Raw genomic sequence first — 22,026 nt, forward strand, 5'->3', positions numbered from 1 at the left:
GTAATTTGTTCACCCAACATGCTGTTTATCTTATGGGAGAGACACCTCTAGTGAACTGTGGACCCCGGTCCAATTCTCTTTACTGAAATACAATCTACTGCAATACTTGTTCTACTGTTTTCTGCAAACAATCATCTTCCACACAATACGGTTAATCCTTTGTTACAGCAAGCCGGTGAGATTGACAACCTCACTGTTTCGTTGGGGCAAAGTACTTTGGTTGTGTTGTGCAGGTTCCACGTTGGCGCCGGAATCCCTGGTGTTGCGCCGCACTACATCCCGCCGCCATCAACCTTCAACGTGCTTCTTGACTCCTACTGGTTCGATAAACCTTGGTTTCTTACTGAGGGAAACTTGCTGCTGTACGCATCACACCTTCCACTTGGGGTTCCCAACGAGCGTGTGCTTTACGCGTCATCAGTGCTCTCAACTACCATGCCCTCCATGGAGGCATCGTCTACGTGCTTCTTTGTTACGGTCGATTATCGTCTCCTTCCAGGCAGACGGCAGCTCCTGGGAAAACCTAGATCTGGGTCCCCTGGATTGGGCGATGGCGGTGTGCAGATTCGTTCTCCCTCAAAGGGTATCGTTTTTGGAGCTGATGCTAGCTAGAGGGGATCTCAGACGGAGCAGTTTGTAGCTACCTCATCAAAGTTTCCGAGTCTCCGCGTCGTGGTGCAGCGGTGTCTCGGTGATGGACGCGGCTTGATGGACTCACGCAAGGTGGTGACGTCAGTTGGTGCCATGGCAACGTTGATGGAAGATTGGCAAGGTCAAATGCGTTGATCTTTTTCAAAGATGTGTCAGCGGAAGGTGGTGGAGGCGACTTTGCGAGCGTGGGAAGTGGTGTGCATTTAGGATCTGCTGAACCAGTTTGAGTTCCCGAGTCAATATAAGACGTTTTCCAGATGCCTCCGGTTTTCGGTTGGTTTGCGCGTTGTAAGGTCTGAGCACGAGGATATGTAGAACCTCCATTTAGAAAACAAATATTTTGCCAAACTAAGCGGTAGTTAGTTTCCTTGCGGCAGCAAAAAAAGTTAAACAATAAATTGATCGTTATCGCTATCCTGAGCAAATAAAGTGGAGCTCCACCTGAAATTGGAGTTTGTGGCTCGTGCTAGTATCACACATGATGACAAGGTTTAATTGGCAGATAATCCACCTAGCCGATCAGACGTCAACTGCTAGGTGGGGTAGTGCGCCTAACGACATGGTGCCATCTTTTAAAACTTTTTTATATTTAAAAAGAAACCAACGGCATGGTGCTGCTATCCCAATGTTATAAAGGAGAAAAGAGAGTTTACAATGTTGACCTCCCTAAAGTTCGGTAATGCATGGTGTAGGCTGCTTTATGAAAAAATAATTTACTTTTTTGTTTTGTTTTGATGGAGATGTGTGTACTACTTCACTAATTTGAAGATATATATATTTAGAGAGAGACATGCCAAGGGCACTTTGGCGGATTATCTGAAGGATTTTATACTACCCTACCATCAGCTCGATCAATTATTCTCTCTGTTTTCCACCAGTGTCTAACTTACGGATATACCAATCTCTCACTTACAGATATAGCAACCGCATCACTTACTCTTGCTAGGCCCTTCGGGTCGCTTTGGTACGCCCTAAAGGGTACACCTAGCGCTTCTTCTTGATCCATTATGCTGGCTCACTTTACTTTAGCAGGCTAGATGTCTGGACTACACATACTCCCTCACTCAGATCGGGATTTTTTATTTATAAGTATTGAAGCGTTGGTACTATAATGATCTGGATGGTGGTAATAGAAGCTTATGTGCATAGACATGGTTGTGCTCCCATTGTCACAAGAATGGAGTACCGATGATATTTTGTTCGGTAGCGGATTCTATGGTTTGGTGTTTTGATAACTTCTTATGGTATGGTGCACGAAAATATATCAAGCACATGAGGTTCTACCAATTACTTCCTCCGATCCATAAAGGAGGGCGCATAAATTCTCTAGTTTTTCCGAAAAGGAAGGCATGCATGTGCATGCATATTTTTCTTTTCTAAAAATGCCTCCACCATTAGAGACTCACACGTCACTATCATTACGACACAATACCCCTCCCAATCCCTTGTATCTTGCTGGGCGTTGATTCGAGAGAAAGGAGACAAAGCAATACAGTCGTTGTGCTAGAGATTTGGATGTAGGACCATGACATTACAGGAAAATATTGTAGTACCTCCGTTTAGTAATATAGGATTTTTTAGAGAGACAATTTAGCTTGGTAAATGGACTTATATTTTAGAACAGAGGTAATAACGCCTAGGGTCTAATGGAAACATGCATGGGCTATGTTGCATAAAGGCCAAGTCAAAATAAGTCTTCAAGCGTTAGTGCTATAATGATCTAGACTAGATGGCGACAAGAGAAGCTTATTTGCATATATATGGTTGTGCTCCATTGTCACAAGACTGGAGTACTGGTGATACTTTGTTCGGTAGCAGCTTCCATGGTTTGGTGTTTTCATAACTACAACTTCTACCAATTATTTGGCACATGGGGTTCTACCAATTACTTCGTCCGACCCATAAAGGAGGACATGTAAATTTTCTAGATTTCCCGAAAAGGAAGGCGTGCATGTATATGCATTTTTTTTTCTTCTGAAAATGCCTCCAACATTTGTTGCCCCACCCGTCACTATCATTACGACACAATACCCCCTCCCAATCCCTTGTCTCTTGTTGGGCGTTAATGGGAGATCCAAGGAGACAAAGCCATATAGTCGCATTACAGGGAAAATTTGTAATACCTCTGTTCAGTAATATGAGTCTTTTTAGGCAGCTAATTTAGCTCGGTAAACAGAGGCATAACACCTAGGGTCTCCTTGGTCCTAGAGCCAACTATTTGACGCCCCCCTTTGCCGATCGGAGGGAGCAGCAAGTAGTATTTGTTGTTGTGCCATGCATTTTTTTCATTTTTTTTTCATTTGTAGAACGTTGCAAAATTCTTTATGTAAATTGAGGAGTGAGGGCTTGTTGTTTCAGAAAAACATACATCCTTATTATCAATGTCACATTATCTTTGGATGGTAAGGTAAAACTTTGGAGTGCTTTTGGCTTTAGACACCCCAAAGTAGTGATAGTTGGAAAAGAAAGTGACATGACAAATTTGTTGCCAAGATGAGGAAAATAGCTCGAAATTGGTCTTAGGCAAAGGGTACGGTGGGGTCACAATTACAGAGGACTCCAACAAAGAATGCAAATTACAACACCACCCTTGGATTTTATAGAGAGGACCCATATCTGAAGTCAAATAAGCGAACGTCTTGTAGAACGGCCGCCCTTCGGCCAAAATAAACGGACGTCTTGTATAACAGCCGCCCTTCGGCCAAAATAAACGGAGGCAGGACATCGACGGTCGTCGGAATACCATCGAGGATGAGCTCGATAAAATCTTCTCTTGAGCATGTACTCTACGAACTCCCTTGTGACCATAGATCACCCGATATGTCAGAATGAACGCCAGGGATAGCCACTCTTTCCCCTCGGCACGAAGATGCAAGAAGAGGGGCACAATGTTGTTCACCTCCAATGTAAAGGCCTCATGAGTTTATTTAGAGGGAATACTACGAGGTTCTCGCCGCCAATCATCTGATCCAACCATTGGAGCACCATGGAAAGGAAAACCAACGGCGTCAGCCTCCAGACGCGGCTCGTCATAAATTCCCATTTGGCACAACATAATGGGTAAAATAAACAACTACTTTGTGCATTGGGAAGCCGGCCTCCTCTCCCTCTACTGCTCCGGCCAACGAGAATGCCGGAGGGGGAGGGGGGAGGGGGAGGAGCCGGGACGGAAAAAAAAGCACTCTAAATTCGAGAGGTGCTCGATAACTTGGCACCCTGCCTCATGGAGTTTGCAACAAATATCTTGTTTCCTTTTAGCAGTTACCATCTGTTAGATTTGTATAAGCTATCTGATTATTGTTTTTTCGAAGTGGTCCAGGGAAAAAATAATTAGATCATGGGCGATAGATGGCCCTAAGAAATTGGGCACACCAGTAGTGCTGCTGTTGAGCACTCGCATCATCCACATCACTTGAGGAACATCTCATGCCTCCTATCCGTGATCCATCTGCTTTTCACGAGGATTCGCTTTGACGCGCGCATTTTAGGTGGCACTTAAACGTTGTAGAAAGAGACGGGACTACACGCGATGTTTTTTCCTGATGAGATAAGAGACGCATTTGACGAAACTAAATAAAGAAGGAAAAAAGCTTACTAGAATAAAATGGTCAAAATCAGGAAAAAACGTGCTGACAGTCACAAGAGAAGGAGAGCTTTTCTCTCCTTTGACGCGAAACATACCATACCGTCTTGTCCCCAACAGAAACGGAGAAGGAGAGGAGAGCTCCGTCCGCCCCCAACAAGAGGCAAGAGCCAAACCCAGACCTGGCCGCCTCCCCACACAAACCTGAAACCGGCCCCGCCGCCGCCGCCATGGGCGCGAGGGACCCGGAGGAGCCGTCGCAGATGCGGCGGGCGCTGGTGGACACGCTCGCGGGGGCCATCTCCGGGGGCATCTCCCGCACCGTCACATCCCCCCTCGACGTCATCAAAATCCGCTTCCAGGTCCGCTAGAAACCCGATTCCTTCTCCGCGGCGGCGCGCCCGCTCCTTGATTGGGGGTCGGCGGCCGCGAATTGCATGGGGTCGGATGGCTGGGGTGGGTTGTTTGGGAGAACTTTTTTTGGGGGGTTGGTGCCATGTTTCGGGGTGGAAATTGGGATTAAGGGGTTTCATCAGCCCAATCCGGTTTTATGAACTTCGCATTTGGACGATTCGGTAGTACTCGAAGGGACGAGCACCACATGCCCTGAATTCCGTTTATTGTATCACTGTTCTATTAGCGAAGTAAAGCGTGGTGGGACAATGCATCATATATGTCGTAGTGCTATTTTTGTTTTGTTTTAGATATAATAATTTTGGGCTGTTTATTTTACCTGGACCCCCAAGGCCTTTGACTACTTTGTTTAGCATTACTCTGCTTAACTGTTTTAGGACGAGCTGGCGTAATGCTGATATTCCTTGCTCTAAGCATTTCTTTGGAATGAGAATGTAGCTGTTCTATTCCCGCTCCATGACACCCAAGAGTTGCCTCTTATCCCGTGTTCTGTAATTACTACTGCATTCTTGCTCCCAACTACTAACTATTGCTACTACTACCATTTGTGGTTTGTTAGCCCTTTGGCACAAAAATCTGTTTATTCTCTTGCCTTTGACCTACATGTAAATGCTTCATATTACATCAACTTCTTGTTTGTTCGGGAACATTAGTACATGGAATTCGACGGCATTTTTTGGGAGTTTTGGTTCATTGAGGTTTTGAGGGTTCTCTTTTTCTTTAAATCTCGACTGTTGCAATGCATAATTGTGCTGGGGGCGGCCGTACTGTATAAAACCCATAATTCTGTTTTGGATATTCAGAGGCCCTTCAACGCCCTTTGCAGGTTCAATTAGAGCCCACAACCTCGTGGGGTCTACTTCGGAAAGATGTCTATGGACCTTCCAAGTACACTGGACTTCTACAAGCAACTAAAGATATTCTCCGAGAGGAAGGTTTGCCGGTATCTGCTTTTCTTCAAACATTTCTCACCTCATGCTATACTTTGCATTTGCGTTTGATCATGAACTTGCCTTCTCTAAGTTACGTGAATTTTATCATGCCAAATGTCATCTTTATATCTAGCTGCCAGGTTTATTCTTTGAATCTTGTCAAGTTGTCATGTTGATTTGCTGGACTTGGTCCAGATGCAAAAATATGTCAAAGATGACCGTTGCACTCATGTAGTTTTAGATTGTGCCAACTTTAGAACTTTAACATTTGGTGCTATCCACTGATTCTGACTCCCGTTCTACCATAGTTAGTTGTATCTTATCAATAGAAAAAGACATATGGTGCTTATCTGTATGGTCGACCCCACCTGTACATCTTTCTGAACCTGATTATCCTAATTTTATGGCACACCAGCTAGTAGTTCTTTCGTGAGTGTAGCAATTCCTGATACTGACTAGTGTGATATTAATTGTGGTTTAGCGAGGAGAGTCCAGTGCTATTCTCGGTCTGGAATCATGCTAACTCTACTATCTTATGATCAAGTTTGTCGGAACCTGATTTAAGTTTTGCGCTTTTGGTTTATCCAGTCCTTGGTAGGGTGTTTATTTGATAGAATCTTGATATTCTTATGATTCTAGTGAAAAACTTTATAGCATTATGAGCGCACCTTCAACTTTACATACAATTTTACTGATCCTAGTAATCAATTGCCTGTATAAATAATAATGATTTTTCTCAAGCCGAACGTTTCTATTAAAACCAAAGAAGCCACTAAGTGGGTCCTTTCCTTGATGCAGTTTAAACAGATGCATTATCATGTATCTGTTTGACTGTCCGTAACAAATGAAATAAAAAATAATTGTTTGCATTCCTCCATAAAAATGTCAAATGAAGGTGGTGAGATTGGCTGCTTTCTTGGGTTTTCCTTTTGTGATATATCTGAAATTGCATCATTTATACCTTTGTGTTTTCTGTACATTGCAATTCTGATTTCTGCTTTGCTTCTTTTTTTGTATATATATATCTATGTAGCTTTTTTTGCATGCTCTCTGTTTGATTTAATTAGTTTATTTTAAACAAAAAGAAGAATTTGTAAAAGATGCTCATATGGTGCAAAATGCTGATCTTTCAGGGATTCTGGAGAGGAAATGTACCAGCCTTGTTTATGTATATGCCATATACAGCTATACAATTTACTGTTCTACACAAGCTAAAAACCTTTGCATCTGGTTCATCGAGAACAGGTATGCCCTTTCGGCTTTGTTCATCGGTTTATTTTTAAGTATCAATTATAAGTGTTATCCTCGAACCTTATTTTAAGTGCTTGCATTAGCTAGAGTTTCTACCAAAACTTATACAACTGGCACGTTAAAAATTCTGGGTACACTCTAAATTACTTTGCTATCTGTGCAACTCATCACAGAGAATGAAGTTGTAGTCCTTATCTGATATATTTCTCATTCCCAGAGGATCACCTACACTTAAGTCCGTACTTGTCTTACGTAAGTGGGGCTATTGCGGGATGTGCAGCGACAGTAGGGTCATATCCATTTGACCTTCTCAGAACTATTCTTGCATCACAGGGTGAACCAAAGGTAAATATGATCTTATGTTTGGTTTCCGGTACTGTTTCTCCCCCTCAGAGTGTGAGCACTTACTTACAAACGTATGGTGTCACTGGTTTGGTTTTACACTTCTGTTAGATGCTTGGTCATGTTTTTATTTACTTCAGAGTATTTGCATTATTTTATAGTAATCACTTCACTGATATTATGGATTGTCACTGCTCTATCATGCTTGAAGTTGAATATGTTATTTTTCCAGTAAAGTCACATTCAGTTTCATTTCAACATGGACTTCCTCTTGCACTTGCTGTTTTGGTTTTGTCATGCTGCTCAAGCTTCTTTTTTCTTATTTACTCTTCTTGTTCTGCAGCTATATGTTTTGTAAGTGTCAACTGTCTGCACAAAAATTATGTTGTTCATTTATAGATGACAAATCATTTTGCTCTTATTCCTTGCTGATTGTTTTCCACAATCAGTGTAAGCTAATGCATGATGAATATTTGTAACAATTATTATCACGCCATCTTTTTGCTGATTCACAGAGAGTTGTATTTTTCTGTAGGTTTACCCCAATATGCGATCTGCACTTTTTGACATAATTCAAACTCGTGGTGTTCGAGGGCTTTATGCCGGTTTAACGCCAACTCTCGTTGAAATCATACCATATGCTGGCTTGCAGTTCGGTTCATATGACACCTTCAAACGTTCAATGATGGTAACAATGCTAAAACTCACCATTTTACGTGTACCTACTAGATGAATTTGAGGTGATTTATATAAACCTAAAGTCTATAGCATGCTCATATATGTAAATAGAAACTAATGTTGTGAACTTGTGATTGACTTATTCTTCAATTATAAAGACATGGTAATGCTTCAAAAGAAAACTGCACTTATGTTTGGCACTAACATTTTTTTGGTATGGGTCTCTGTGAATGTTGGTTATGTTTCAGCTTCTCTTACATTATCTTATTCATGTAGTCTTGGAATAGATATAGACACGGAAGTGAGGAGGATGACTCGGCGTCAAGCTTCCAGCTATTTCTTTGTGGATTTGCAGCTGGAACATTCTCAAAAGCTGCATGTCACCCACTTGATGTTGTAAAGAAAAGGTTCCAGGTAACTTGCCTTGCCTTCAAAGTTGCTGATTTTTTCATTCATGATAAATTCCTGTAATGAGAATCTTATTAAGCATATTATGGTAGAACTGGTCACAAATGACAAGATTAATGGGCTTCATACTGGTCTGCATTGAAAATCTAGCATACATTTGAGTTGGGTTGTGTACGCTTTACCTATCACAATTTGATCTTGTTTTGCCCCTGCTGAGTTATGTGCCCATTTCCCTGTTAGGATACCTTCACTTGTAGTACCCCTATTTTTCACGGGAGCATGTTTTTCCGCAACTCATAATACGCATTTAATTCCAAGCTTGTGCTGGCAGTGGTGCTGTAACACTAATTTCTCAAGTTCAGTACTTCGTCAAATGTACATCATTTAGATGTGACTATGAATTACTTGAGTATGATGGTGATACACTGCTAGGTATACAATCTTTCTGCATATTTTGGAGGCTTGCAACACTAATGTTTCTCCACCACTCCGCAGATCGAAGGACTAAAGCGCCACCCAAGGTATGGGGCGCGGATTGAGAGCAGCACATACAAGGGCATGTACCATGCCCTAAAAGAGATTGTTGTGAAGGAGGGGTTCGGAGGCCTTTACAAAGGGCTTTTCCCATCTGTGGTGAAATCGGCTCCTGCTGGTGCTGTGACCTTTGTGGCATACGAATACATCTCGGACTGGTTAGAGTCAATTCTCATGTGAAAGATCTTCATGCAGCATTTTTGCTCAGCTTGTTGTGTGTTGTCCATAGTCCTTCATCACATTTCTATTAGCAAATGGATGTTATGTCTTGAAGAGGCTGCAGTTCCTTTGGATCTTGCAGCCAATTCAAGATTTTGGGAGCCTACATAGCCAGCTGGATGAGTTAATGCTTGTAAGCTTCTTTCATAAAAATTTGGAAGACCACTTAAGTTAGCCAAATTAAGTAGTCAGATCGAAGATCAAGCATTTGCCTAGCTTAGTATTCCTACTCATCCATGCACACATTTTCTTAAAGAAAATGCTGTACATGTTTCTCACATATTATGTATCAATATCTCTGCAAGTTACTGAACCTGAATTTGATTGGCAGGATAGCAAGCAAGGCCGGAGTTGAGTGAGTTTGTTGCTGGATAAAGGATCTAACAGTATCCACACACTGGTCATGAGTGGGAACATTCAGCTGTTTTGTGGCCGCAAGGTCAATGGAGAAGTGCATACAATTGATTATTCATTGAGAGTTGCTTACCTGTAAAGCCTTACTATAGAATGAGCTATTTTGCTATTTTCTCTCCCTTTTTTCTTGCCCCATCCCCTAACATCGAGGCTGAGTAAAACTAGTGGAGCTTGTGACTTGTGATGAATGTCAAGAGTAGCAAGCATTTTTGTTTAGAGATGTGTACCATACAGTTAACCACTTTTTCACTTCTTATGTAATACTGCTGCTTCGGATGCAACCAATCTGCTTTGGCATATGTATCTGTGGAATACATTTTGCTATGTTGCGTTCATTACTTGGCTATGCATATGGCTCGTGCTTGACATTATGAATCCACACACCTGGACCTACTCTTGATGGCTCATGCCTTGTGAACAGCACATGGCGAGCATCTGAGCACCGGGATGTTTTTACTGTTGTATGCCGTGGCAGCAGGAGTGAATGGACCGTGATGCGACGATCCACGTAGATCGTCAGGAATCTAAGCTGCAGCTAAGAACTGACTGATGAGCGTGCCATTTCCTTTCTCTTTCTCATCAAGTTGTTCGGTGTGTGCTCCAGTTGGTCGCAAGCACAAAATTTCATATCTCCTGAATAAACATTTGTTTTTGTCATTCCGAGTGATGTCACATTTGTTTTCATATTTTTGTGAAAGCAGAAACGAAACGAATACATAAACCTAGAAACAGTTAGATGCGGACCGAAGATGGTGCGGATACATGAACCAACAGACTGCTTAAATTATGAAGAGAAAATCAAGCAACACAAGAAAATGACAAACCTGATTCTAAGCCTAGTGTGATTGCTCAATATATGGGGAATAGGGGAAAGGTTGAACAGTGGAAGTAGTCGTCTATTTTGGAATGTGCCGCTTTGATGGTTCGGCTTGACAAGATCATATATTGGGGTTGATGGTTTGAGTCATGCTTTCAAGACCCAAAATGGAAATTCGGCCGGGGAATTTCCGGTTTCCACTCCTATTTCGCTAGAAAACGGCATCTTGTTTGCTTTTCCACCAAAAGAATATCATTTTTGTTTTCATATTTTTGTTTTGTTTTCATATTTTCTCGAAAAACCCGGAAATTTTGTGCTCCACTTTCATCCCTAGTTACTGCTCTCAACCTCTCCCACGAAAGACGATAGATCTCCACCTTCTCGACGGGAGTCTAATGTTTCCCCTACCCTCAGTTCGCTGCTCTGGTTGTGTGAGGTGAGAGAACATTGCTTTCCACATATTCGACGTATAGCTAGTGTTTGGGTTTGGTGTCGTACTAGCGTGGCGAAGCTGTGTTGAATAATGGTACCCCGACTTCAACCTATCTCGAAAGCATGCTCAACGGTGTAAAGGAGTTTGTGGGTCCATGTCATTGAGGACTTGTGCTCTGGCCTTATGCGTTGTTGGTTTGGTCGTAAACCTACTGGCCTTGTTGTCAGCGGCCACATCCTTGCCTTGTGTACGTGGGCTGAGCCATCGGCGACGGCTCTCACTAGCTATTCTAGCATGACCGTCAACACATAACAAACATGACTCATGTTGATTTAACTTCTCTCCCCCATCCCCAAATCCCCTTGCACGCGACAACAATTGGTTACTGTAACGAGGTACAAAGAGTTTTCATCTAAAAGCAGGAGTGGACAACCTTCGTTCTCTTGTTCGGCATGCGGCGGTGACCAATCCAACGGTGGTGGATTCAGTTGTAGAAGGTTTTACTTGGGGTTTGAATGTATAAGTTTTCTTAGGTTTATTATTTAAATGCAGGGACAAAGGTCCTAGCTTTGGATATTTCTTTGCAATAGTTTTTCTTATTTAATACTAATGTAGTCCTGACATTGGTCCTAATAAAAACACCGTGACAGATCTGGAAAGAATAATCAGTGACACAAACTAACCTACTGCAAGAGAAATCCATCAAAGAAGATAAACATCTGCTGCAAGAGACTGGTGATCTACTAGTATAGGCAGAAACCATAAATGGTGCCCGGGCTAGCCTGGTATTCCTCAAAATTCAGAAATAATAATTTAAAGTTTTTTTAAAAAATGAAGAAAAATTCTAGATGTAGCCAATACCGTATTCTACAAATCTGCAAAATCTCAAAGAAAAATACTTAGTATTCTAGGCTACACTAAAATGACAATAGTTGACAATCTTCAGAGATTTGAAAAGTTGCAGTGTTCCCTCTTTTAGATATACAATTTTATTAATTTTACAGTGCCCAAAATACAGATTACTTCAGAGTGGTTTTCTGCACACTGATAGAATGAATCATTATCTACATCTAAATTTTTTGTTCATATTTTTTTGAAGTTTCGAATTGTTGATTTCGATTTTGTTTAAAAAGGCTACACGTAGCCCATCCTACATTTTGCCACTCTCTGCACTTCTGCGTAGCATCGAACACAACATAAACTTGACTCTGACACGTGGGCCCACGGTGCAGTCCAAGGCTAAAGACACAGGGAGAGAGAAAAAAAAAAAAATACTAGCCCACCTCATCTGTCCATCTCGCCGGGTCGCGTCCCCGTCCCGTCCGCTTCCGTCAGCTCGTCCGCCGCCAAACCCTAACCCCGGCAGGCAGCGCCCACGCCGACGGAGAGAGGGGGCGGCGGCAGCCTGGATGCGAGCAGCCGCCCGCTGCTGGGGCAATGGAGCTCGTCCCCTTCACGCCCGCTGCCGGAGCCGGAGCCATCGTCGAGGCGGGCGGCGCGGGCTCGATCCCCGCGATGGTGGCGGCGCAGCAGGCGACGCTGCACGCGCAGGTGGACCAGCTCCAGCGCCTCGTCGTTGCCCAGTGCCACCTCACCGGCGTCAACCCGCTCGCCCAGGAGATGGTCAGGGGCTCCCTTTATCCAATCTCTGCCCCTCCTACATTTTTCTCGATCTATGCACTCGTATGTTTTCTCTAGCGGGATGAGTTTTGTGCACAAGTAGGGATTTCAGAGCTTAGGTCGACTTCGGTAGCTTAGGTTCTTGCGAATTGGTAGCTTGACCTGGTAGTCCTTTTGGTGATGTATGATGTGAATTCATAAACTTTGGCCAAATGGATACTGAATTGGAATGAGTCTGTAGTGGTCTACTACACCAGGTGTGTTTATATCTAATATCTAGGTCCTAGTACATCCATGATAGTATGTAGTTTATTATTCTGACAACAGAATACTACGAATGTAAACGACAGAGTTGTAACTTCGAGAAACTGAGAAATTGGAAGCTATATTTGGGGGCAACAGGGTAATGAGCACTGATTTTGTAGCTACTCTGATGCCCACATTAGGTTTAGCTGAACATGGAAATTTCTTCACTTCTTGGTCTGGCAAATGGTGTATAGTGAAATTACTTACCTGTTCTGAATTATTGTATCTTAATTATAAGGAGTGTGTTTTAAATGGATGCTTAAGTTGTTTGATGAAGATAGTAGGATGTACTTCTCTATCATTGCCAGTTTTGTGTTTTAGACCCTTCATGCTTGCTACAATGACTCTCTTGCCTTTTCAGAAAATTGTTCATCTATGGACTAATCTTGCATTTGGTTGTTTCTTGCAGGCTGCTGGTGCATTGTCTATCAAAATAGGTGAGCTGTTTGTCTGCATCGATTGGATTCAGATCTGCGCAGTTAATTTTGTCGAGACATTAGTAAAATATTTGATAAACTGACACGAGCATATTTACTCAATAATTGGCAGATACGGAAAGTTTTACTGGATTTAAGCTTGACTTTGTCATGCATAAGAATCATTTTAAGAATTATTCCACAGTTATTATAATTAGTGTCGGCTATGCACCGCATTTCCATATGATGGTTCAAATTTTGTAGGTAAAAAACCAAGGGATCTGTTGAATCCAAAAGCAGTTAATTACATGCAGTCACTTTTTGCTGTGAAAGATACTATTGGCAAAAGAGAAACTCGGGAGATTAGCGCACTTTGTGGGGTTACTGTTACACAGGTCTGCTCTTTGTCTCACATGTGCTGTTGTTCTCTCTGTACCCTGATTTCTATACATATTTATGTGCTCTTATACACTTCTCTTAAGATTGATTTGGAATGAAATTATGCCCATTCATCATTTCATAACATATAAGTGAACAGTAGCTATTAAACTGGGTTCAAGCTTCAAAATAATCTTGCTATTTTTGCCCTTTTGTTCTAGCTTCATTGCTTACAATGTGTTCGCTTCCTATCTCAAACATGAACTGATGATATCATTGAATTTCCTTTTCCTTGAGTTATTGTTGATAAGAAAGATTAACTCAATGGTTATAGGTAAGGGAGTTTTTTGCAAGTCAGCGTACGCGAGTAAGAAAAGCTGTCCGTTTGTCACGAGAGAAAGCACTCGAATTAGAGGCATCCAAGATGCCTAACAGTGTATGCTCCATGAGCACTGAGCAGACACCTCTCCACATTGAGACGCATGCTCAAGTTGTTGAACCTTTGAACACTTTAGGACCAATAGAGATGTTGCAAAGCTCTTCTCAACAAGCTGACACCCTGCAGAATTCTCTACAACCAGCAGAGGCCCCGCAGAATTCTTTACAACAAGCAGAGGCCCAGCAGAACACTGCAACCCCAACCCCAACCCCAACACCTGTCACCCCTATGGAAACAGCCGAACTGACGGATGCTAAGATTAATCCAGGCTCTGTTCAAAAGGAAACTAAACAAGAGGAAGTTGCACCAGGTGTTGAGTCAGAAGATAAAAAGTTCTTGGATAGTATCTTTGCCTTAATGCGGAAGGAGGAAACGTTTTCGGGACAGGTCAAGTTGATGCAATGGATTCTTCAAATAAATAATGCGATGATTCTTAGTTGGTAAGATAGGCCTTATAGTACGTACAGAGTTTGAAATGATTATATTGATCGTAGCTTCACCTTTCAATAACCGTGCAGGTTCTTAACAATGGGTGGTTTGACTATTGTGTCAACATGGCTGAGCGAAGCAGCTACTGAAGAGCAAACAACCGTTATTCTCGTTATTTTCAAGGTTCTTATTTTTTTCAGCTGGGCATGTATATGTCTATGGCATATTGGCATGTATTTTGAACTATCGTCTCATTGCTGTAGGTTCTTCTTCACCTTCCACTACATAAAGCTTTGCCAGTCCACATGTCAGTTGTTCTGCAAGCTGTTAACAGATTGCGGTTTTATAGGACACAAGGTGTGTAGAAACCGCCATGAGACTTAAAATTTTGCACATACTTATCACATGATATTTGGCATGAAAAAGATGACTAATTGCAAATGATTAATAGTTTGATAATGTTTTGCAAGTCTAATTATGTTGTTAATTTATATGCCTACTTGTCCAGTACTGCATCATTGAGATGCATTTTCCCATCTGGATTAGTTCTAGCATTTGCTTGTATCTCCTGTTCCACTGCTGTATCTCCTGCATATATAGATTCTCTTAGTTTCTTGGGCTGTTTAGTAATACTTATCTGATTTTTGAAGATCAGACATATCCAGCAGGGCCAGGAACTTGCTCTCCAGATTGAGCAAAGTGCTCATACGGAGTCAAGCGTCGAAGAAACCTCAAAAGGATTTAATTTGTAAACAAAGGTGAGTTGTCCCTACTTGAACATTTGTGCTGTATTTCTATTGTTTGGCATTACATTTTTTGAAGGTTTCTATTGTGGTCAATTTATTTTTTTCTTTTGCAGGATAAGTGAAATTCTCCGTGATGACTCCTGGAGATCTGAAGTTGATATTACTGTAAGTATCTATCTAAGTAACGATATACATTGAGTACATACGTACACATGTTCTGCTGTTTAATCGCTCTGGTCTATCAGGAGGAGATCCTTTCCTTGACTGAAGGTGCAAGTGAGAGCAGGTGCCCTTTAAATAGCTTAAACTGTAGACATGCTAAGTGATTTACATTACCTATATTTTGGCTAGCAAGATATTGATTGGCTTGGTCTGTGTGTCACTGTGCAGAAAGCCTGAGTCCAAGAAAACTCCACTGCTGCTCACTGCTTCTGCCGATGATTCAGTTAAAAACAGTCCTGTGAAGCCAAGTATCCTTTCGCTAAGTTTAAGTTCAGCACTACCAGTTTTACTTATCTTTTCTTAGCGTACTATTGCCTGTGCCTGTGTATAAAAGGCATTATAGCTATTTATTATTCCAATCACATGTGTCTTATAGTTTTTCTTAGCAAATAGGGACTTCTTACCTAATTTATACTTAGATCTGATGACTTTTCTTGGTAGCTACATCAGTGTCTTGCACCTGTTACATAGAAGGACCCTTTAGGGACTTCTAAATATTCAATTTGCCCACAAATGTTGTCTGGTTATATTGATGTTACTAATAGCTTTCTTTTCCATTACAGCTTGCGAATCAGGCTATATAGGTCCTGAATATGCACTGTTGCTGTTTATTGCTGTTTTAATGTGTAAATAGGATGGTTCATGAATATGATAAGTTTATGGTTGTGCTTGTTGACTTCATAGCAGTCATTACTATTGATACACCACCTGTATCATCTTTAAATTGAATGTTTTACCTTATTACTTCACTCGTCTTGATATTTATCATAGCTCAAACTGCCTGTGTGGACTTCCTTAGCTAATTTACAGAGTCCAAAGAGAGAAGAAAAGTTCTACTTGTAGAGCATCCAAATCGGAAAGTTGCCGGGAAGAACGTTCAATCTGCTAGGAGCTTATCTACAAATAATAGCAGACCATTATCCGCAGATGATATCCAAAAAGCAAAGATGCGTGCCATGTTTATGCAGGAGAAGTATGGCAAGGTTGACAAAAGTAAAGTGACTGATAAACTAGAGACGACAGAAACTCAAAAACCATCTGGATCGGTCAACTCAAATGTGCCTCCTATGCCTTCAAGTCCCCTCACATCAACTACTAAACAACCTGTTGACCCAAGCCCATCAACTCTTATACAGAATGGAGTACCCTCGCCTGATAAGCCAGAAATCCTGGCCAGTCCAAAGCTAAACTTAGCTGCCAAAGAGAACTCCGTAGTGAAATTGGATTCCAAGAGGATTCGTTGGCGGATACCACCAGGTATACCTTTGCTTTGTGCTCCTTCACTTGCCCAAATTCTTAGAATGTTGGATATTTCAGAGTTCAATAAACCTTTTTGGACAATGGGAACCAGTGAGATCATATGGTTAATGGAATGTTTCGCAGCTTGAGAACTTGAAGTGCATTGTCTTTTATTTGTAAGAAAAGATTTTGTGAATTGCGTAAACTGTAGCTTATACCAGGTCTTATCTCCAAATCAATATGTTGAGACGAATCAGCTTCAGTTGAAATGGAGAAAAGTACACCTCAAAAGAATCTAGGCGTGAGTTATTTCTTTTGTTTGATCTCGCATGCACCAGTTATATGGGCAATTTCCAACCGCTATGAATAACTCATCTGAGATGCACTCAAATGAAGGTTCTCCAAAACAATGCTTGGCTGTAAATAGCTCTGCACTTGGTTCAACATTATGTACAATTTGCTGCAATGGCACGACAAATTAACAGTTACTGTTATCTCCTGCGTACCATATGAATACACGTGTAGTAGCACCATCCTTTCAGACTCGGTGCAATGCTAGAGTTACTTAACTCATGTAGGATGTATGCTGAGCTGAGTACATCCACAACGGTTAATACATGTACCCATGTTTAAACAGTTGCTAAGCATACTGAGCCGCAAGAACACAAACAAGGATGGAAATGGATTATGGTGTCATAGCATTTGACCTGGAAATCTGCATTGCACATGTTGCATTGAATTTTTTGCCCCTTCAAAATTCAAACACAAGCGGACAAACAAGTACTGCTCTTGAAGCAAATTGAATAGTTGTGGTTTGGCCTGGTACATGCCATGCTGTTGCTTGGCGCTTCTGACTTATGCAGGCTCTTTCGAAATCCTCCTACACATAATTATGCATCAACAGGCAACCAGTTCATAAAAAGAGTCCAGCATAATCTAAATTCAAACACAATCTAAATTTACTTGCCAAAAGCATTCAGCATTCAGGAGGTGCGTTTTAGTTCATAACTCAGTGATTCCTGACAGCTGTAAACTAGTCAGATTATTTCTGGGGGTTCGCAGATGAGAAACTCTGGGATCTTTGCCTGTATCAAATGTTCACACATTTACCCCGTTCTGTAGTTACATGGACCATGAAGAAACACTATGCTGTTTATTTAACTACAGATGGTGTTTGCTTGTGCCTTAATTTTCAGTGCATATGGGGGGTTTGTAATGTAGTAAGTTTTATTATTTGGTCTTATTTGACCTGCAGCTGTTTGTGTGTGACTGACTCTGGCTGTGGTAGGCCTATCCGTTTCTATATCAGAAGCAGCCTCTCTTTGGCCCTTTCAGTTTTGTTACTTGTTTGCTGCAAAGTTTCATATAACCGGACATATGCTAGTGTCCGTAACAATCTTCAACTTGATATTTATGTAAATGGACCACCTCACATTTTTTTATTTTCATTGTTAATTCTCATAAACAATTCTTCCACAAAGGTCAAAGTTTGTGTATCATGTGCTGCGACTGACTAGGAAGATATTTCCGAGATACTGCTGATTGTTATGCTGTCAGCAGTTGCTGTTCCGATAACAGTTAGCAAAATACAAAAGCTATGAATTATATTAAACAAAAAAGAAAATTAAGGATCTTGTTAGCCAAATCTTAGCTTGAAGAGGCAGCAGGTCGAATGATGTATTCCAGCTATTTTAGCACAGCTGAGCTTAAATGCAAGGAATTTACCAGTCCATATCATCGTGTATTGCCTGTTTCAGAGATTAAAAAGTTACTTTTTATACTTTTCTGTATTTTATTAAGCTATTTCTTGAGCATGACCTGTACTATATTGGTTTCTGTTCATTGTTTGAAGTCTATTACCTCTTGTTGCAGAGGTATGGATAGATCCCTCGTGGAGTTTAAGTACTGGGGAAAATAGCAAGGAGCTTGATGTTCAAACACAGAGAAATCGGCGCGGGAAGGAGACCTTTTATGCAAGTCTAAAGGACATTCCATTGAATCCCAAGGACCCATGGGATTTGGAAATGGACTTTGATGACAGCCTGACCCCAGAAATTCCAATTGACCAGGCACCAGATGCTGACGCTATGGAGTCGGATAGCGTGGATGCAGCACCTCCTGACATTGGCTTTCTTGATGAAAACAAGCAAGTTGGATCAACCTTGTCATCATCTTTGACAGTTACTGCTGGTGCTAACGGTGCAGCAACTGAGCCAGATCTTGAGCTGCTTGCAGTGCTGCTCAAGAATCCGCAGCTTGTATTTGCACTATCATCTAACCAGGTGGGGAACCTGCCAAACGATCAGACTGTCGCGCTTCTGGACATGCTGAAGCAGACTGGCCTTGGACTTTCGGAGCTGGTAAATAGTCTGGCTAACAGTGCTGGTGTCCCAAAAGAACCTGAACCTGGCCCTGAAATGATCCCTACTTCACTTCCATCACCCACTCCTCCAAAAGATCTTCCAGCAAGTGTTAGTCTGCTGGCTCATTTTGTTTGTTTTCCAGTCTTAATGCTGCACGTTTTGTTCATATATGTGTATTTTCCCTTTGGCAGGCGGGCTGGAGATCTGAATTCCCAACACAAGCAAGCGCAGCAAACTTGCCGCAGGCACATTTATCCAATAGAGGAAGCACACCTCTGTCCAATGCAGTGGACCAAAGCTTCTCAAACGTTGTTAGTCTGTTGCCTTCACAACCTTATACTTCAGTTTCTGCCATGCCGGCACACATCCAAAGTAACATCCCGTCTCTACCTCAGTTGGTGGTCTCGGTAAATCCGCTAACTCAGCATGTTGCGCCTGTGAATAACCTGTTGAACAGAACTCCGGTACATCAGCATACCCAGCCATATGCTATGGTTTCTGATCCCGCTGCAGTGACCATACATCAACAGCCAGCTGCAAATAAACCAGCCCATGAATTTCAGAACACCACAAATCCGGCTCCAGCACATTCCTTGACGCCTGATCCAAATGCATCTTATACGACACTCCCCTGGCAATCTAGTGCTGCTAATGTTGCCAGCACTGGACGAAGCACAACACCTGATCCAAATGCATCTTATACGACACTCCCCTGGCAATCTAGTGCTGCCAATGTTGCCAGCACTGGACGAAGCACAACACCTGATCCATGGGCTGCACGTACAACTAATTCATTTAATGACGCATCAGCGGCCTATCTTAACCAGAGTGCATACAACAACCAAAGCATGCAGACTACATACGATGCTTATGGTACTATGCCAGTCTCATCTCAGGGACTGGCTAGAAATGTTTACGCTCAAACGTCAGAGTATCAGGTGTCGGGTCGTATAGCTCACCAGCGGCATTCGCTATCCCCTGAGCCTGGCGCTGCTAGAGTCTATGGTGGCACACAAGGGTACATTCCAGAGCCCTCGAAACTGGGGAATTATGGGCAACAAAACTATAATTCCGTGGCATCAAGGGACTGGAGTTCTGGGCAACAGAGCTACACTCCTGCTGAACCATCAAGGCAACAGAGCTACACTCCCGTGGAGCCTTCAAGGCAACAGAGCTACACCCCAGTAGAGCAGCCTTCAAGGCAGTGGAGTTCCGGACAACAGAGCTACGCCTCAGCTGAACCATCAAGGCAACAAAGCTACACTACTGCAGAGACTTCAAGGCAGTGGAGCTCCGGCCAGCAGAGCTACACTCCAGCTGAACCTTCAAGGCAGCAGAGCTACACTTCAGCTGAACATTCAAGGCAGCAGAGCTACACTACAGCCGAACCTTCAAGGCAGTGGACCTCAGGGCAACAGGGCTACACTCCACCTGACCCTTCAAGGCAGTGGAGCTCCGGCAAGCAAAGTTTCACGCCCGCCGATCCCAAGCGGACATGGAGCACGGCTAACCAGGGCCAAAACCCTGACACATCAAGGCAATGGACCACCGGGAAGCAAGATCGTTACAATCCGAGCGACGGTCAAAATGCCTATGATCAGCGCCGGAGAAGACGATGGGAGTGAGCTGTACATACATTAGCTAATTCTTTGTGAGCTCTCTGATTGTGATGTTTGATTCGTTAATCCTGGTCTCTCTGATTGATGCAGAGGCCATCTAGAAAAATATACATCATGTAATGTAAACTTGTAGTAGCAGCAGGTGGCGATGGGAGATAACTAGAAAGAAAGAAGGAAACAGGAAACTATAGTACTTAGATGACGATAGGTCTGCATCAATGATAAGCCAAATTTTCTTTTATCGCGCCTCGTTCGTTACAGAAGCGAATCTCGTTTTGGCTTCCGAACAATTGCCGCTAACGAGTCTCCCGTTTTGGCGACTTGTCTCTATCTTGGCATCTTTTGCACAATTTTTGTGTGTTGTAGAGGTACGCAAAGTAGCGTTCTAGGAAAAGTGGGCTTGTTCCTCTTTTTTTCTAATCACCAGTCAATTTCTTACCGACCTCCTTTTCTATCTGTTTACTCATTTTTCACACGCATAAGTTTGGTGTCCGTTTGCTAGTCACTGGTACTTCGTTCGATCGCAAGATCTGCTGGATTAGTTTTTTATTCTCAATTCTTTGGAGGTGTTCACATGGGTAGAATGTACATATCTACGGCACAAGGATGAGTGTACGTAAGTATTTCTGAATGTCTGCACATGTTTTGTGTTTCACAAAAAAGGTGTAATTCAATATAGAATGAATTTTGAGATGAAAAAAAGGAGAAATGAAAACTAGATGTTGTTTTCTCTTGGCCAACAAGTAATCTCTTAAATACATGATAATTTTCCTGATCGCGTGAGGCACCATCCTTTTAACACAAATTATCTCGATTAGCTTTACTTTTCACATGTTTTTATGTTTATACAGGCATTACAAGCCAAAATGATACTAAGAATAATCTATTGTATAACTTGTTTTTTCCTTGCTAGATGATGTGGATCTATACAACAGAAAAACTCCATTGGACTTGCATTAGGAATAGGGATCATTCAACTGACCTACCCCTCCTTCCTAAAAATGAATGTCTGAACTTTATCTAGATTTACTTGTATCTACTAAAACTTGTCTAGATATATGCATACTTAGATAAAGTTGAAACATTCTTTTTAGGACGATGTGACTATGTGAGTAATATAAACTAGGTTGAGAATTAAGGCACGTGGCTGAGATGGCTAAACAAACATGATACATAATGGATTGTCACCTGGTGTTATTTATAACAATTAATTCTTACATGTTAACTACTCCCTCCGTTCCGGTATTCTAGTCTCCTAGTGAAAAACTATTTGTTCCAAAACACTCATGAAATAAGGCCCGTTTCAATTAATGGTCTAACTACTACTACTATATTAATGACATCATGTAATATATAATGGAGGGTCATCCCATGTTAAAGTGATTCGAGAATGCTATCATCTTTTTTGTGTGTATTCCCCTCTCTTCTAACTTTTCTAAATTTCCAAGTGGCATCTTTAAGAGAATATTGATGTCATGGATTTATAGAAAAACTAAAACATCTTACATTAGTGAACGAAGGGAGTAATTAATTTGAGAATCTCAAATACTTGATCATGGATTGGAGGTTCCTA

General features: G+C 41.9%; 2 protein-coding genes across 4 annotated transcripts; both read left to right on the plus strand.

Moving 5' to 3' along the window:
- Positions 1–4,318: 4,318 nt before the first annotated feature.
- On the plus strand, positions 4,319–9,761 carry LOC127345550 (mitochondrial thiamine diphosphate carrier 2). Of its 3 annotated transcripts, none has more exons than XR_007878743.2 (8): positions 4,319–4,596; positions 5,475–5,591; positions 6,714–6,825; positions 7,049–7,176; positions 7,709–7,861; positions 8,128–8,265; positions 8,755–9,145; positions 9,344–9,761. XR_007878743.2 is itself a non-coding variant. In XM_051372035.2 (8 exons), the coding sequence occupies exons 1-8, from the start codon at positions 4,465–4,467 to the stop codon at positions 9,369–9,371; spliced, it is 1,005 nt and encodes a 334-aa protein (XP_051227995.1). In that variant the 5' UTR covers positions 4,328–4,464; the 3' UTR covers positions 9,372–9,761. The 3 variants fall into 3 exon arrangements, 2 of the variants coding, with proteins under 2 accessions (XP_051227995.1, XP_051227996.1); XM_051372035.2 differs by having other exon boundaries at positions 4,328–4,596; positions 8,755–8,951; XM_051372036.2 differs by having other exon boundaries at positions 4,459–4,596; positions 5,475–5,583; positions 8,755–8,951.
- Positions 9,762–11,939: 2,178 nt separating this feature from the next.
- On the plus strand, positions 11,940–20,694 carry LOC127345551 (homeobox protein LUMINIDEPENDENS). The gene is made up of 13 exons (XM_071828652.1): positions 11,940–12,299; positions 13,012–13,039; positions 13,283–13,413; positions 13,731–14,275; positions 14,354–14,447; positions 14,528–14,621; positions 14,920–15,022; positions 15,124–15,175; positions 15,256–15,296; positions 15,401–15,480; positions 16,043–16,489; positions 18,344–18,942; positions 19,026–20,694. Exons 1-13 carry the CDS (start codon positions 12,114–12,116, stop codon positions 20,457–20,459), a joined length of 3,834 nt encoding a protein of 1,277 aa, XP_071684753.1. The 5' UTR covers positions 11,940–12,113; the 3' UTR covers positions 20,460–20,694.
- Positions 20,695–22,026: the final 1,332 nt, after the last annotated feature.

Source organism: Lolium perenne, chromosome 3 (assembly GCF_019359855.2).
Source record: "Lolium perenne isolate Kyuss_39 chromosome 3, Kyuss_2.0, whole genome shotgun sequence".
NCBI lineage: Eukaryota > Viridiplantae > Streptophyta > Magnoliopsida > Poales > Poaceae > Lolium > Lolium perenne.